This window comes from Gavialis gangeticus, unplaced genomic scaffold, assembly GCF_001723915.1.
Source record: "Gavialis gangeticus isolate Ggan-Ray unplaced genomic scaffold, GavGan_comp1, whole genome shotgun sequence".
NCBI lineage: Eukaryota > Metazoa > Chordata > Crocodylia > Gavialidae > Gavialis > Gavialis gangeticus.
The window spans coordinates 588,060-604,310 of NW_017728994.1; the positions used below are offsets into that span (position 1 = coordinate 588,060).

Here is a 16,251-nt window from a genome sequence, read left to right on the forward strand (position 1 = left end):
TTCACGGTCAGGGCGGCTAGGGTCTGGAACCAACTTTCAAGGGAGGTGGTGCAGGCTCCTACCCTGGGGGTTTTTAAGAAGAGGTTAGATGAACACCTTGTTGGGGTCGTTTAACCCCAGTACTCTTTCCTGCCATGGCAGGTGGTCGGACTAGATGATCTTCTCAGGTCCCTTCCGACCCTAGAAGCTATGAAACTATGAAATGCCTTCATCTGAACCCTCATGCAATGGGGCTAACCTGATGCCCGAGGAGAAAACCCACTCACTTGTCACAGATCTGGGATCTGCTGTTTTAACTCCTGCAACTTTGACCAAGCTATTTTCCAACTCCTTCTCCCCAAGTAGGCCCTGTCCCCTCCCAGACTCACCAGCCCCACCAGCCCTTTCTATCCCCCCATACTTACTTACCTCCAGCAACCCACACCTCCTTAAGGCAAGTGGCAAACACAGGCATCAAGGTTCCCTCTAAGCTGCATGCGTGCGCAGCTGTGCACAATTAAAAATCTTGCTGTACACCAACTTTTTAATGCCACACACCTGCCCAGACAGGAGCCAGGCGCGGAGTGTGGCACAGGCACTGGGGCTGGTATGGGACACTTACTGAAGGTAAGCTCCTCACTCCTCATGCAGGGCAGGCAGTGGCTCCTCCCCGAGGCAAGGACAGGGGCTGGTGCAGACTCCGCCAGCTCCAAGGAACTGCTCCGCCACCCCTGCATCACCTCAGGGAGTGAGGTGGCACATGGCGTCAAGGCTGGGGAGTGGAGCAGTTCCCCAGAGCCAGTGGAGCCCTTGGAGCCATTCTCCAGAGTCGGCAGAGCCCGCGCCAGCCCCAAGCCCTGCCTTGCCTCACCTCGAGAAGGAGCCACTGCCTGCCCTGTATGAGGAGTGAGGAGCTTACCTTCGGTAAACATCCCACACCAGCCCCAGTGCCTCCCTTTCAGTTCTATCAATTGAATTTCACCAATTGATTATGTCTGGCCCATGGCTGCCCCACAGCACTCCACTACGCTGTTCTGGGCAGCAGTTAGCATGGAGAAGGGTGGTGGCCGAACCCTGCCCACTCCCAACTGGACACTTACTGTGGGACACTTATCGGCGAACCACGCCGAAAGAGGGAGGCAGGACTGAAGCAGCACGCTCACAGACCACTACTCCTTAGAGGGAACACTGACTGCCATGCACCAGATCCTGACTAAGATTGCTAAACTTATGCTAAACTGCCTAAATCTGAGCCAGGTCCTGTGAACACTTGTTCACCCCCTTAGTGAATTAAGCCAAAATGTTTAAGAGTATGTTGTACTGAGTATTTTCCTTTTTAAAACAAAGAGGTTCCATCCAAACACTTGCCCCCTTCCTTGGGGACATTTAACTAAATTAGACAAAGCCTTTTGCCCAAAGCTGCATCCTCCTAGTGTTACTTTTAACTGCTTCATTCATAACCTAGAATGCCAAGGAGAGAGTTAGCTAATCATATTAGTCTGAAGGTAGGCAGAAGTCAGGGCTGGCTGTCATCTTATAGAGTTTAGGTCAGCAAACCTCAATTAATATTCACAGCAGCAATACCAACAGCTAGCATAGCAGGATGTTCTAAGGAAGTACATGTCTTCCCACATTGAAACTTCATTGTCAACTGTTTATCCCCATCATCCTAAACCAGGATACTATGAGATCCTTGTAAGGTTGCAGCAGGGTGCAACGATCATCCCTGCCCAGCCTCCGTGCAAGGACTTTAGATTCATCTCTGCCCAGCTCCTGTAAGAGGGGGTGAGCGCACACTCATTCCTACCTGACCCCTATGCAAGAAGGCAAGTGCTTGCTCCTCTCCCCACCTCCACTCCTGGTCCCTAGGTGAGGAAGCAAGCACTGCAGTAAGTTAGCTTTTGAAATGGGGTCCTGCTCAGTTCACAAAAGCAATGGAAAGTGCCTGGAATATGAAAAGGTTGAGAGCCACTGGTTTAAGCATTTATCTTCTCCTGTTCATTAGCTTCAATGACTTCAATCTTTTGCCTAAATGCTAGCATATTTGTTTTCCTACCTACCATCACACATCAAACTGTCTATTCTATGGTCCCGTGTCACTGTACTATAAGCTTGTTATATGCAAGCATGGTGCACAAAATGCCAACATAACCCTAGTGGCCCCAAGTTCAAATCCCAATCCGTCCAGTCACAACACTTGTATGTTTTTTATGATTAAACATATTTCAAGTTCCTTCACAGATTCTTATCCATATCTTCACAAATTTTTTGAATCCTACAATCACAAAATATATCATTACTTTCTGTGATATACAGGATGATTCTACAAATATGCCTTAAATTTCATTTCCATTTCTGCATTATTTTTCATCTTATATTGACTAAATATATTTAAATTCCCCATAACTCATGCTAGGACTGTGGATTTTTACAATTTGAGCAGGTTTTCAGCACCTTTTTGGCAGTTTACCTCTTAGACCAGTTTCACTGTACTGACAGCCAGGTTTTGTTTGTTTTTAAATAGTTTATTAGGTTTTGTGTGTCAAATCCACGAATACTGATGGACAGTATTCTGCCCCCCCACACACCTCTTCCTTCCTGGTGCCCCTTCTCCCTCCTGCCCCCTGAAACAGACTTATCAGCCAGACACTGCTCTCCAGGCTGCCAGCCTGACCGGACGCATTCTGCAGTTGTGCACATGCATTCGGCACTTAGTGGAGACATCATTGGCTACATCAAAAAAAGCCAATTGCTGATAATGTCGATTTTTCTTTTATTGGTGCCAATACAATATTGACTGATGTATCAGTGCACCTCTACATGACAAAATCTAACCCAATACCTCTAGTTATCCATCACCTAAACCAAGACCACACTAACCTTCACATAATCATTAATGATCAATATGGCCAAACAACTTATGAACTCTGATATTAACAAACTGCATGAAGACTTGTGATGAGCAAGCAACAAGTTCTATAAGGCTTAATTCTACCTCCTTATTAAATTAGAATGAGACTAATAATAAGAACAGTAATAAGACACTGATTCAAATCTCAGGAACATGTCCATGATACATAGCCATCCCATTTATTCAACAAATGAAAATGAAAACTTACAATGTTTAGCTTTTCCAAAGTTAAATCAAACTCTTTTTATAACACAACCAATTTAAGTTATTTATAGTTCTCTGAAAATTACAAATTTGAAGCTGAACCTCACAATCACAGCTATATCATTTCAGCTGAGTTCTGTTTTTCTGCTTGAAGTACACAAAAAGTTCACTAAACAGTGCCAGTATGAATTCACTTTATACTTTCATGGCTGAAAATGTCCGAAACTTTATACTGCACTTTATACCTTTACACTAAGCTCTGCTCCATTCCTTCTCTATCTTTACCTTTAGCCACAAAAAACTTACAGCATTTTTAAATATAGTTGATTAACGAGTAAAAAAAGATGCATAGAAAAAAAATAGAACAAGTAAAAAAAATGCATAGTATTCATGTCACAATTTCTATTGTTGTCCATTTTGACTTCTCTAGAGCAGCATTTCTAAACCCATGGGTCACAACCCAAAAGTGGATCGCAAGACTATATAAAAGGGTAGCGAACAAACTTTAAATGGATTCTCCTCGAAAGAAGAAAAATGTGGGAAACCATGACTTTTCCCTTGCAGGCTGGCAGAGTTCCAGCTTGCAAGGGGCTGCTTGGGGCCCCCTCTGTCCCACACACCTACCACCTGCCTCACAAATGGTGGGGGGGAGGGGCTGGGGCCAGGGGGCAGTGGGTCAGGACTGGCCAATGCTTATAAATGGATCTTAGTACAGAAAAAGGTTGAGAACCACTACTCCAAAGGGTTGCTGCACTATACTTGATTATCAAGTGCTAAAAACATGAAAAACTGAGCAAGAATTGATTAAAGTGCAAATACTCAGGGGTTAAAAGGAAACAGTAAAGTTGTATTGCATTCTTTTTCTCCACATAGCTAAACCTCGTCTGTTTTAGATTATAAACTCTCCACGCCAGAGACATACTGCCTTCTTATGTTTATATAAAATACCAGGCGTATCTAGAATGCTACATAAATAAGCCCATTGAACCAATAACTTTGATTTCCCTGAGAAGTGCCTTAAAATTACAGAGGTATGAGCCAGATGCCACTAAAGTCTGTGGAAAAACTCCTGTTCATTCCACTATTAATTGGGCCTATAGCATGACATTTTTATTTATTTGCATTACCGTGCGTAAAAAAATTAATTAATGCACAATAATGTATACCTAGATCCATAAGAGTCTTTTGCATGAGAAACATATAAGAAAACACCAATCATGTGGTGGCTAGATAAAAGTTTATGGTGGTAATTAAGCTGCAGATCATAACCACTAAAAAAACTTCACAGTGGTAGCAAGAGCTTAAATGAGAAATCTTTCACCTCATTCCAGTTCCATCCACAACCTACTTATTTCTTTTTGGGACATCATCAACTTCTAACATTAAGGACAGAAAACTTAGACAAATTACTCTAGTTGGGGGTGGCAGGAGAGAGAAGGCTGTTGTGGCTGTAGTGGTGCTAGTTTTAGCCAATGTTACAGGTTGAAAATGACTGAAAATCAAGTTTTTATGTATGATGGAAGAGCAAAGTAAGAGTCAGTCCTAAAAGAGAATTTTTCAGGGTTTAAAATATATATATCTTGCTTAGTTCATAATGAATTTTTTCTTGTGACTCTTAACTATAGTATTAACTGCCAGAAGATATCATAGTACAGAACAAGGTACAGTGAGAGGGAATCTAGGGTAGAGTTCCCTAGAAATAAAAAATTTCCCCAGAAGCTCCAGGTTTCTAAATAGCAAATAGCAATGTACATCTCTGATATTTTTAACTGGCCTATTTACAGGAAAAATAGCAGCCTTGTAAAAAGAAATCTGTTTAAGTTTTCTCTTTCTCATACTAGTTCAGGTCAAGAGGGAATGGAACTTAAGCATGACCTGATCTCCCCTCAGAACATGAAATGGATGGCAGCTTAATTTGATCCTCATAGCCAAGCATCTGAAGGGGAAGAAAGAAAATGATAGAAGCCCAAGTACTGCTAGCAATACGAGAACATGTGAAAATTTCTGTTAAAATACTCAGAGAAATAATTCATGTTGACATTTAAACTGTCTTCATTAAGCCCCATCATTAAACCTTAGAAGTTAAATCTGATTGAGATGGTTTATGCCTGATGAGCACTCCTGTTTCAGCAGAAGTTTGATGAGGACAGCGATGCACCAGATCACATTTAACAGAGCAGTATCGTAAGTACAGGCACTAGAAACTTCAAATTAAACCAAAAGAGAAAATACTACTGAAAATAAGCCCACAAGGGTCATGGGTACACACAGGATATAAATCTTCTAAACCTGGCCAACTAATGAGCAGAGAGATATTGGGTACTGTTCCCCTTTCCTCAGTCTTCAAGCAATAACCCTGCAGCCACTTGTGCAGCCATCTGTAACAAATCAGTGCTGTCTCGTTCCCTCCAGTCCTGGCCTCTTCTCTCCCACTCCACACAATCTTCCTCCTCTGAAGGTCCAGACATCTGGAACAAACGTCCCTGTGTTTCTGCCTCATTGTTTCTATCTCTTTTGAACACTCAGCTAAAAGCATTTCTCTCTTCCTTATAATCTCTCACTTCCTCTCTCTCCCCCTCTTGTTTTTAAATTCAAAAGGGGTTTTGGGTATATAATTCACAGGAAAGACATTACATAAAGTAAGGCTGCATAAAAACAGAGATATCTATCAGATCCTGACATTACTATTTTACAATGCAGAGAAATGCAGTTTACTCCATTCCTCACAAAGTTCTGTGCCTATATGTCTTCAAATTTATGTGTATAGCTTTATATTTTACATTAAGAAATGTCAAGAAGTATCTTGAAGTCTAATATTGAAACGTGCTTTTAATATCTCTCTCAAGTGTAGTTCCCCTTCACCCCATACATCATAACATACAAAATATTATTTTTGTAGTCAACTCCACAAACTTGCTTTACTCATTTCAGATGAGCGAAAGGAAAAAAGACTAAGACTGATTAAAGGACGTTGGACAGACATAGACAGTGAGTAAGCTATGAGCAACTGCCCAAAGAACAGTAAAAAACAAAGAAAACAAGCTCAAAGAAGATTACTTCCATGTGTTTTGATTAGATATAGCATAATGTAGATGTACACACAAGATATATAATATTTATTTTTCACATTTTACTGTAAAGCCACAGAAAAAATAGTGGATTCATTCTGGTACATAATTATTATTAAATCACCTAAAATACTCATGTGGTATTTTTTAAATATGTGGAATTAAGTGATATATGTTATGTTAATAGCCACATATTCAAATCATACATATCTATGTACAGAGATGAGTTAATTTCTCACTTGTATTTCATATTCTAATCAAACCCCTCACATGGTATTTTATACTACTGACTAATGCATAACAACCATGAAATTGATTACAACTATAGTACATATAGGTATGCTGTATTTATTCATTTTAATATTGTGACCCACCATATGGAAAGCATACAAATATAAAAGTAAAACATGTAATTCAATCAGCCATGCAGAGGAAATAGTCTATGTATAGCTTCAAGGGCCTTTCAGCTATTTTGTACAAGAAGCAAGAAGTGTAGAAAAAAGCAGTGCGGTAAACTTAATGAAGTGTTAGGTTAAGCATACATTACTAGGGCTTAGCTTTGCTGCTGCAAAAGCTTAGTTTTTGTTCAGCAAACTGAACAAAAATGTAGGTTCTGTTGGAATCTCAAGAAGTATTTGTTATTAAAACAGGGGTTTTTTGGTTTGTGTTTTTTGTTTTCTTTGTGGTTTTTTTTGTTTGTTTTTTTTTACAGATGCCAATATTTTTAATTGAAACCTCAAGTAAGATTAACTACATTTATATCAGTGACAAACATTAAGATTTGTTCTTTCTAAATATTATAAGAATGTTCTAAAAAACAAAGCGCAATATTCAAGTAAATTGTGAATATTAAAGAAATAGGATTAAGATGACAATGACGACTTGTTAAATTTTTTCAAAGAATGGTTAATAGCACCAACTGTGTTTATGAAGCTGTCACCTGGTTTCTCTACAATCTGGTTACTGTGATTTTGTATTCAGACTACATCTGAACTAAAATGGATTACACCTGAGCTTTAAAATCAGAAGCCATAATATTTAAGGTTGCTAAGAAAATTTTGTCCCATCAGAAAAATCAGTACCGACAGACCCTTGTAAATAAAAAGCATATGGTCAAGTTTACCTTGAAGATGACAAGGAAACACAACATCAAAGAAAATTTAAGTGAAAAAAAAAATCTAAGCCTAACTCAGGTAAAAATTCTGGACAGATCTTAGACAACATTATTCTTTATGAAGAACTTGTAGAAAAATAACCCACTTCTTGGATCCATTGTCCACCATGTTCTCTTATCTGTTAATAGTTCCCAGTTCTACCACATCAGCTAATTAGGTATCACAACCAAGAAAAAGCAGAATAATAATATATTTACTAGTTGAAAGAAAGACAGATAGCCAAATGAAGTTTAAGTAATTTACAATTCAAAGACTAAAACCTGTGTGTTCTCTACAAATGCATGATAAAAAAGCATTTTAGATCCATGTGTACTGATATACGTAACCTTTAATTAAAGAAAGGTGTATAAACAATTGAATAGTCATCATAAACCAATTCAAATACTGTCAGATTATTCCAATACCATAAAGTCTCCGTTTAACCTCACGTTTGCTCCAAGTCAGCAAATTTCATCATTAGAGACTGCAGCTCTTGTGAAAATATCCATGTTTTCAATTATCCCAGAAACAATTCCAAGTATTCTCAAAGCTCTGATAACTAAAAGCACTGGACCAGGTTTATGCTCCAGATATAATTTAACCTCAGATTTTTATATTCAGAGAAAAGACCTCACAACATCACCAGATAAAGAAGCCCTCTGGTATTATCAGGAAAATCTGGTAATGTATAATGGTTGCCTTGGAGAACACACAAGATGACCAGTATCAACTTGAACAGTATCATTTAAATCTGGAGAGAACACAGACTAGTCTAAGTGTAAACACAAAAGTGGCAACAAGGGGAAATTTTAATCAAGCATGTGTGCAGTCAATTATAGTGCCATTGTTCCAGTAGAAGTGACAAGCATGCAAGCAGTCTGTTTCTCCCAGGGAAAATGTGTCCCTTCTGGGAGAAAGATCTTCCAGTTGTCAACCTGGAAGATCTTCCTTGCAAGAGAGTTTATCTTGTAAGAATGAATGCTTGTGCACTCCCCTCCTGGTCTGGTCCAGGGCCAGGGGGTGGCAACAGGATAATGCTCTCCACCTCCTCCCCAGACCAGGGACTGCCTGGTCTGGGTAACAGGCTGGGGGTTTTGCTCCTAGTGAAGGGTTTAGGCTTTTGTGGGGGCTTTTTGGACCATATCACACAAGGAGAAAGCTCCTCCCTCCATGGAACTTAAAGAACCCTGCAGGCATTGGCTTTGAACATGCCATGTTAGAGGGTCCTCCCTCTCATAAAGTGCCACTTTAACGAGTTATACGCCAGCAGCCCTGCTGCTTTGCCTTACATTGGAGAAGTGGCAGATCTGCCCTGCCAGGCCCCATTCCCTGCCTGCTCCCCCAGCCCCCTGAGCATCCCCCAACCCCTGCCCACTTTCCCAGCCCCCACCCCCCTGCCCATGGCTGCCCACCTGGTTCCAGCTCCCAGTTCTTTGGGAGGAAAAACAAAGAAGCCCCACACTCACCAACTGCTGCTGCAGCAGCCTCAGGGCTTCTGGGGGCTCATGGTAGAGTCCCCCATGTAGTGAGAGGCAGTGGGGATCACCACCCCAACTGGCAGCAGCCAGTGAGTTGGGGCATTTTTTTTTTTATTGTTATTATTTTATTTAAAGAGCCAGGAGCTGGGGCCAGGACAGTGGGAGGGGGTGGGGCCAATTCAGCTGTGACCAAATCTTTGAATCAGATTGGGCCAATTTGAATCGGGACATTGATTCAAATCACCGAATCAAGTCACTGTCCCCCAAATCAGCTGAATCCGAAGTGAATACTAGCCGCTTTGCACAGACCTAGTGTTCACCCCTCCGCTCCCAGAAAGCTCCAGAGGGACTAAGCTGGGCTGGGATCCAGCCAGCAAGCCATTTGTATGACATCCCTGGTTTAAGGGGGCTTGCTTTATATGTTATTTTAATGTCCTATTGGCCTTATAAAAAGTATTTTGTGCCTCCTGTTTTGTTCTCTTGTTTGCTTGTTTTATAAGTTATTTTGCTCTCTTCTGTAAGCTGACCTGAGCTTTTGTCAGGAAGAGTCGCACAAAGCTAATACGTCCATCAGTTAAATAAATACATAGAAGGCCAGGGATAATTAAATATTCTTTTTTCATGCTACTGTAAGCTGCCTTGAAGAGGGCACAAAATCTAAGAATTCTGGTCAGGATAACTTTACCAACAATAGTATATGTACTGCACCAGTTTCTTGGATGTTGCAACTACTTTCACGTAGTTTCACCTCCCCCCTCCTACACATACACATCTGGTCATCAACAAGTATGCTTATTAATCCTCTTTCATACCACTTAAGTGCTACCCACTTTAATATATATACCCTGTACTATGTTAAGATAAAATCTATTATAAGATGCTATTAATATGAGATATTAATACCTATTCCACAGAACTGTGATTCACTTTAGAAAATAAATATAACTGACCAGACTATTTTAAACAATTGCAATAATTAGGAAAAGACATCAGAAGAACATCCATTAAAATACAGTAAAAGCTGAGTTATCCAGCACCTTACAAGCCGGCATGCTCTGTTAACTGGTATACCGGCTTGTAAGGGAAAAGTGAAACCGGAAGTGCTCACCGTGGCACTTCCAGTTTTGCAGAGCCCCCACAGCCCAGGGGAAAGCAGCCTGCACTGCCGAGCCACCACAGCCCAGGGCACAGCAGCCTGCGTATATCTCGCCTCCCTGTCCCTCAGGGCCCGCAGGAGGGGTGGCAACACCCCGGATGTGGTGGGACAGGCAGAGGCCCAAACAGGTAAAGACGCCTGTTCGAGCTGCTCAGTTATCCAGCACCCTCCGTTCCCCATGGGTGCCAGATAACAAAGCTTTTACTGTAATCTAAACTAATTTTTCCCGAATTAAACAGAGTGCAACTCTTTCTATAACACTACAATGAATTATTGTATTTATCAAATACTTAAAATCACTTACCTTCTGAAAAAAGTCTTCTCCGCTTTTACCTTTGCCCTCAGCAGCAGCTAAAAAAAAAAAAAAAAGATGGTTTACAAAATAAACCTGAGAAACGATGATTAAGTTTGCAGTAGCATACTTTTACATTATTTAATCAGGGTAGTTGTAAAGTATGTTTATACATGTGTACATTTCTCATAAACATTTTGCATAATTGAGAAATCACTATTCATTTTTCTTATCCAACATATTCTTTAGTCTGATAAAAAGGACTTGTTTCTATAACAATGAGTCATTGCACTCCACTGCTTCTGGAAACTTAGGTTCAATTTCTGAAGAAAAGAGTTTGTAACCTCCATGAATATAAAAATTAATCTAGCATTTCTCTGAGAATTACAGATTCACTTGCTAGTCTTTAGACAGACAAGGTAAAGGTAAGCTGCAAAGCAATAATCAACACTGACAAACCAATAAACACAAAAAAATTCATAGTAAGTGGTTGTAACAATTTCAAAATATTAACCTTAATTTAAAATATTTGCCCATTATGCAATCTTCTTGATACTTCCTGATTCAGTGAAACTGCCTAATAATACATCACCAGAAAAACAAAGAAAAAAGTCTTTTGAAGATACAAGCACAATTCATAACATCAGTGCCATTAACAAGTAATGAACCAGTCATGTTTGTTTAGCAGCTTTCTGAGGTTAAAAATGCAACACAATTACTGATTATGAGCTGTCAATGTTATGTCAGTGTGAAAGAGACAAATGCAATCCCATGATTTATCAGGACAGAGATTGAGTAAACCTTGGTATGGCACTGGGATACTGGATATGATTCTAGTCACCTGTATCAGGAAAGATTAAAACACAGAGAAAGGCTTCTAAAGCAACAAGGGGGATGAATGAAGCTTTGTTTTTGCTAGACTAGGAGGATAAGGACCATGGATGGAGAAGAGCTATTTATTCTAAAGAACAATGATGACAACAATACAAATGGATATAAACTGGCCATGAATAAATTGAGACTAGAAACCAAGTTTCTAACCTTCAGAGCAGTAGGATTCTAAAACATCCTTCCAACAGAAGTAGAGAGTGTAAAAGACCTATTTAAAGATGAAGATCATAAACTTATTTGAAGTGTAAATAATCCCTTTTTACATTTTTATTTAGTATGTAATTTATTTGAATATATTTATAGCTTCTCTGTGCTTCAGCTGACAACTTTACTTGAAAATATGCTGGATCTTCCTTAACTAAGTTAACTGTTTGCAGATGAACACACAGCTACGATGGAGTCCTAGATAGAAATATGTATTCCTTAAATTACATTAGAAAGTTGCAGTAAACTCAAAGTTCTGTTTTCCCTTTCTGCATCCAGCCATGCAGCCTGCCCTTCTAGTGTAGCCAAGAAGTTACAATATTTCATCCTATATTTCAGAGTCCTGAGAATAACCTCTTTCTCATCTCACCATTCCCACAAAAAGCTTCAATTTGGTATGAGACACAGGATGAAGCTAAATGAAGCAGACTTGTTGGGCACTTTATCTTAATAGTGATTCCAGAATATCACAATGATGGGAATAAGACAGTATTATTATTATTAGATTTATTAATTCTACAACAACAACATAGTTGAAGAATGGAGCAGTTAGAAGCTCGAGAGCTGAAACTCTGGATAAGATTCAAACAATGTTTCATGGCCTCAAACAAGGAGGCTAAATTAGTAATAGTAGTTTACAGCTTTTGCTAAAACAAGAAGATAGAATGAACAATACTATTACATATGGTATAAAAATAAAAAATTACATAATGTGTGGTTATTGGTAAATGCACACAATGAAGCTCCACATTCTGCTAATTTAAACAAAAGTAAAATTGAGCATAATATATGATGATACAAAAATAGAGTGAAGCAATATTAAAAGCAGAAGGAAGCAGAAAATTAAAAACAGGGAATTTTATTTGATTTTGTCCCTTACTTTTGTGAATGTAGTACGAATTAGGGCTGTGTGAAGATTTAGTCCCCAATTTGATTTGGCCCGATTCTGAATCGAATCAGGAGACCGTTTAATCTATACAAATCAAAATAAGATCCCTCCAAACTGATTCAGAGAGATTTGACAATTCGGATATAGGCACAGTTTTAAATGATTTTTCTACATACCTCAAGGTACCAGGCAGCTCATGAATGCTACAATGGTGGGGTGGATGGAGGGCCACACTCAGCAGCAGACCTGGAAGTGGACCAGAAGCACTTCCAGTCCACTTCTGGGTCTTCCAGGGAGTGTGCAGGCCTTGGTGACTGGTTCCTCCTGGGGTCCCCCCGCAGCCAATCCCTGAGCTGGGAAGGTGCGGGGCAGGGGGGGAGAAGGGGGGCCTGAGAGCTCTGTGGCAGACCCAGAAATGGACCAGAAGAATTTCTGGTCCACTTCCGGGTTCACTGCCAAGCACTTCCCCCCGCCCCCGCGCACTCCTGTGGGATGCTCCATCTGCCCCAGCATTACAGTGTTCACGAGCCACGCCTGGTACCTCGATGCGTGTAGAAAAAACATTTAAAGTTGTGTCTATGGCCAAATCACTGATTCTCAGAATAAGCATCAAATCTTCAGATTCAGATTTGGCCAAATTGAATCGGGGACAGTAATTCAAATCAACGAATCGAATCACTGTCCCCAATTAGGACCAAATCTGAATCAAATACAACCTGTATTACACACCCCAGTACAAATAAACGTATGCATATAAATGCCCACAAATATAGGTGTAGCTGCTCCAACTCAGAGCAGACTGTTAATGGCGAAATGCATGTCAGCACTGAGAAAATGATGGCAGTGCACTTTTGAACTAACATACCCTCGATGCGTTTTAGCTCAAAAGCACATCGCCACCATTTTCTCAATGCTGATGCACATTTCGCCGTTTATGCAAATGCATGCAACGCAGTGCCAAGTGCCCGGCGCTGCACCACAAGCACGTTTACAAATGCCAATAGAGTATATAGAACAGGCTGTAAGTTGTTAGAGAGGAGCCAAATTGTTTTTAATGCTTTAGCCCAGTAGTTAATATTTTCCACTAATGGAGAGATCCATTTCCCTCTTATCTCTTCAAAGAACACACAAGACTACAAAAAGTGATCCAAGTCATGGATCTCATTCTTCCCGGAAGAGCATATCCTGTCTGATAGGCCAGTGCAAAGCAGCTAGTATTCACTTTGGATTCAGCTAATTCAGGAGACAGTGATTCGATTTGGTGATTCAAATCACTGGTCTGATTGTTAGGGTGACAAGAATTTAGATTATTAGGAAGCATTGGATCTGCAGCTGGAACAAGGCTTTAACCTGTGTCTCAGCGAAAAGCTGCTGATCACAAGACAAAATGGTGTATTAAAATAATCTAGCAAATGCTTAGGCGAGTAGGTTTTTTTTAAACAAAGGGAATAGTATGCAGAATAAAATAAAACACTGGGCAAAAAGAAACATGATGTGAACCAGCTATCATTAGGAGATAAGGCAGAGGCCAGACCTTAGACAGGCTGCTGAAGTTAGCAGAAAACTAGAAAGAACCAGTAGTTGACCGAGAGTAGCTGGGTTCATGGCCTTATGCATGCGCTCTTAGCAAAGAGGCATGTAAATGAAAGAAATGCATAGGCAATCATATGTTAATGAAACAAATAATAAACAGAGGAGGAGCTTGAGATGGGAGAAGAAATGGGTGGAACCCAAGGAGGGAGATAGGTGGAGTGAATGTTAATATGTATGAACCAAGGTGTATAAAATGTGAAAAGAATTATTGTTCAGGGCTGCTCCCCGTGTTCATAGACTGGGTGTCTGTGAGGGAGCTGGTCCCAAGCTGTCTCTATTCTAAATAAAGCTGTTGTGAGCAATATGTGCTGGTGTTTGCTCCCTGCTTGCTCTGGCTAATGAGTACCAGGATCCATGAGCAATTGGACCGTCGTCTCCCTAGTCATTGGGCTCTGTATGGAGTGGGGTTCTAACATCTTGGCGTAGTCGGCAGGATTTGACACATATTTGGAGGGGACTGATCATCCCGATCCTGCCAGGGTAAGGCCTAGCAGGCATACTGGGTTCTCTTGGGTGTGGCCACCTCAGTGTGAACTAGGTTCTCCTGGGCCGTCTCAGCTATTGTACCCCATCATTTACCTTTTCCCAGTAGCATGGCAGTGGGTTCAGAGGCTTTTCCTGTGTGTGTGTGTGTGGGGTCAGGGTGACCTCCATAATTTTATTGAGAGTTGGGTTAAATGGAATGGGGGTCCGTTGCAGGCGCCACAGGAGACTCCATCTAGCCCAACTTGGAGTATGACCCGGGATTGGACCGAGGGAATTTTGAGTGAAAAACCTCGGAAGCAAACCTTCTGGAAAGCAGCTGCCCTCCAAGGGTTTTCTTGGGGTGTTCAGGCCTTATGGCTCGAATGCCAAGAATAGGAAAGGCTGTGTCAGGAAAAGGATGCTCTTATTTGTCAACCTGAGGTTGTAGACTAGCAGCAATTATTCAATTGTGCTTCAGTGCTAGCTGCTGAAATAAAGGAGAGAGAGACAGATGATTTGTGAAGTGCAAAGCGTGAGATTGAATCTCTCAAGTCTCTTATTGATAAGATTCAGGTGGAACATGAAATACAGCCGATTCCCAAAGCGTCACTGTTCCAAGGGGCAAAATGCTGCCCGTGGTAATGCCATCTGTCCCCCCTTTTTACCCATCCTCTGCCTCTCCACCTATCCCTCCTGATCCCCGCCCCAACTACTCAGCAGAAGCACACACTGTTGAGCAACTTGTACACCTAAACCTTCCTGCCAGTAGGGCTCCTGCTCCCGCTGACCAAAGGCTACTGCACTGACCTGGTGTAACCCTGCCTGAAGAGACAACTCAGATGCAGCATGTTAGAATCACCTGCCCTAGCCCCATGGAGTAAAAAGCATTAAAAGCTCAATTAGGCCCTATGTCTTTAGAATGCCTGGACCCAATGGCCAGTAAAGGCTGAGAAAAATCTCTCTCTGTTTTCAAGCATGGATTTGGCTGAAATTTTACCCAGGCTAGCAAAAGGAATCAGTCCTGTCCTTCTAGGAACTGGAGAGTGGCAGGCCCATATGACAGATATTGCCTGAAAGCTCTTTGGAATCTATACCATGGACCAGGGCGCAAGTCAAATGCGTCCACTCCCAAAAGAACACCCCCGAGATATAATCAAACGAGTGCAGGCTTGGGCCCGAGTATGGCAGGATCCTCTAGCTATGCAATGGGCATTGCCACCCGAGGCAGATCCTGAAAGGGCCCGGCATCTACTTGACACATAGATACAGCTGGCCCACCAGACCCAATCACTATGCTAAAGATGCAGGAGGGGATGTTATGCGCTGCCCAGTTGCACCACTACCTCAAGCAGGCTGAAGCTTGATGGCGATTACAACAGACTGACCAAGCCCAGCAGAATCAAGGGACTGCAGAGTCCAAGTCGCAGCTCCGCTGATTAGAACACATGGTAGAAGATTTATCATCAGCTAAGCTTGTCAGTTCCGCTACCAAGCCACATGCTGAAAATCCTGGTCACGGAGAGGGCAAGCAAAGAGGTAACAATGGCAAGTGCCCCAACTGCGCAGGCCAGGGGATTGGGAGTGCCCCCAGGGAGTGTGCCCTGCAATAAACTTTCCCAACAAAATGACATGTTTCAAATGTGGCACCCCTTGGCTAACACCTCAGGTTCTCACCTTCACTGCAAAGCCTGAAAGTCTGCCCATGCCCCTTCAAGACTGAAACCACACCTCCTGTGGTTCCAGTCAAAGTCTCCCGTTCCAGTTCAATCAAGACAGGAGGCCCTGGATCCAGGGCTGGGTAGGAGGGGCACCTAATGCCGTTTTTCTGTTAGATACCGGATCCATGCTAAATTTCAGCAAAACTAATTCCAGCAGCACCCAGTGAGCATCGGAGCTTTTTTTAAAAATAAGGGGCTGGGGCAGGAGGGGGCGGGGGGGCTGGCAGGGGGGCTCTCTCTTGGGCCCCC

The 16,251-nt window shown here is 41.6% G+C and overlaps 1 protein-coding gene across 2 annotated transcripts in view; it reads right to left on the reverse strand.

Annotated features, from left to right (window-relative positions):
* Positions 1-16,251, reverse strand: part of BICC1 (BicC family RNA binding protein 1) — a 278,024-nt gene that overhangs the window by 169,142 nt on the left and 92,631 nt on the right. For both annotated transcript variants that reach the window (XM_019502212.1, XM_019502213.1), the window contains exon 2: positions 10,255-10,301. In XM_019502212.1, coding sequence (XP_019357757.1) covers positions 10,255-10,301 — 47 coding nt within the window. The remainder of the gene's footprint in view (positions 1-10,254; positions 10,302-16,251) is intronic.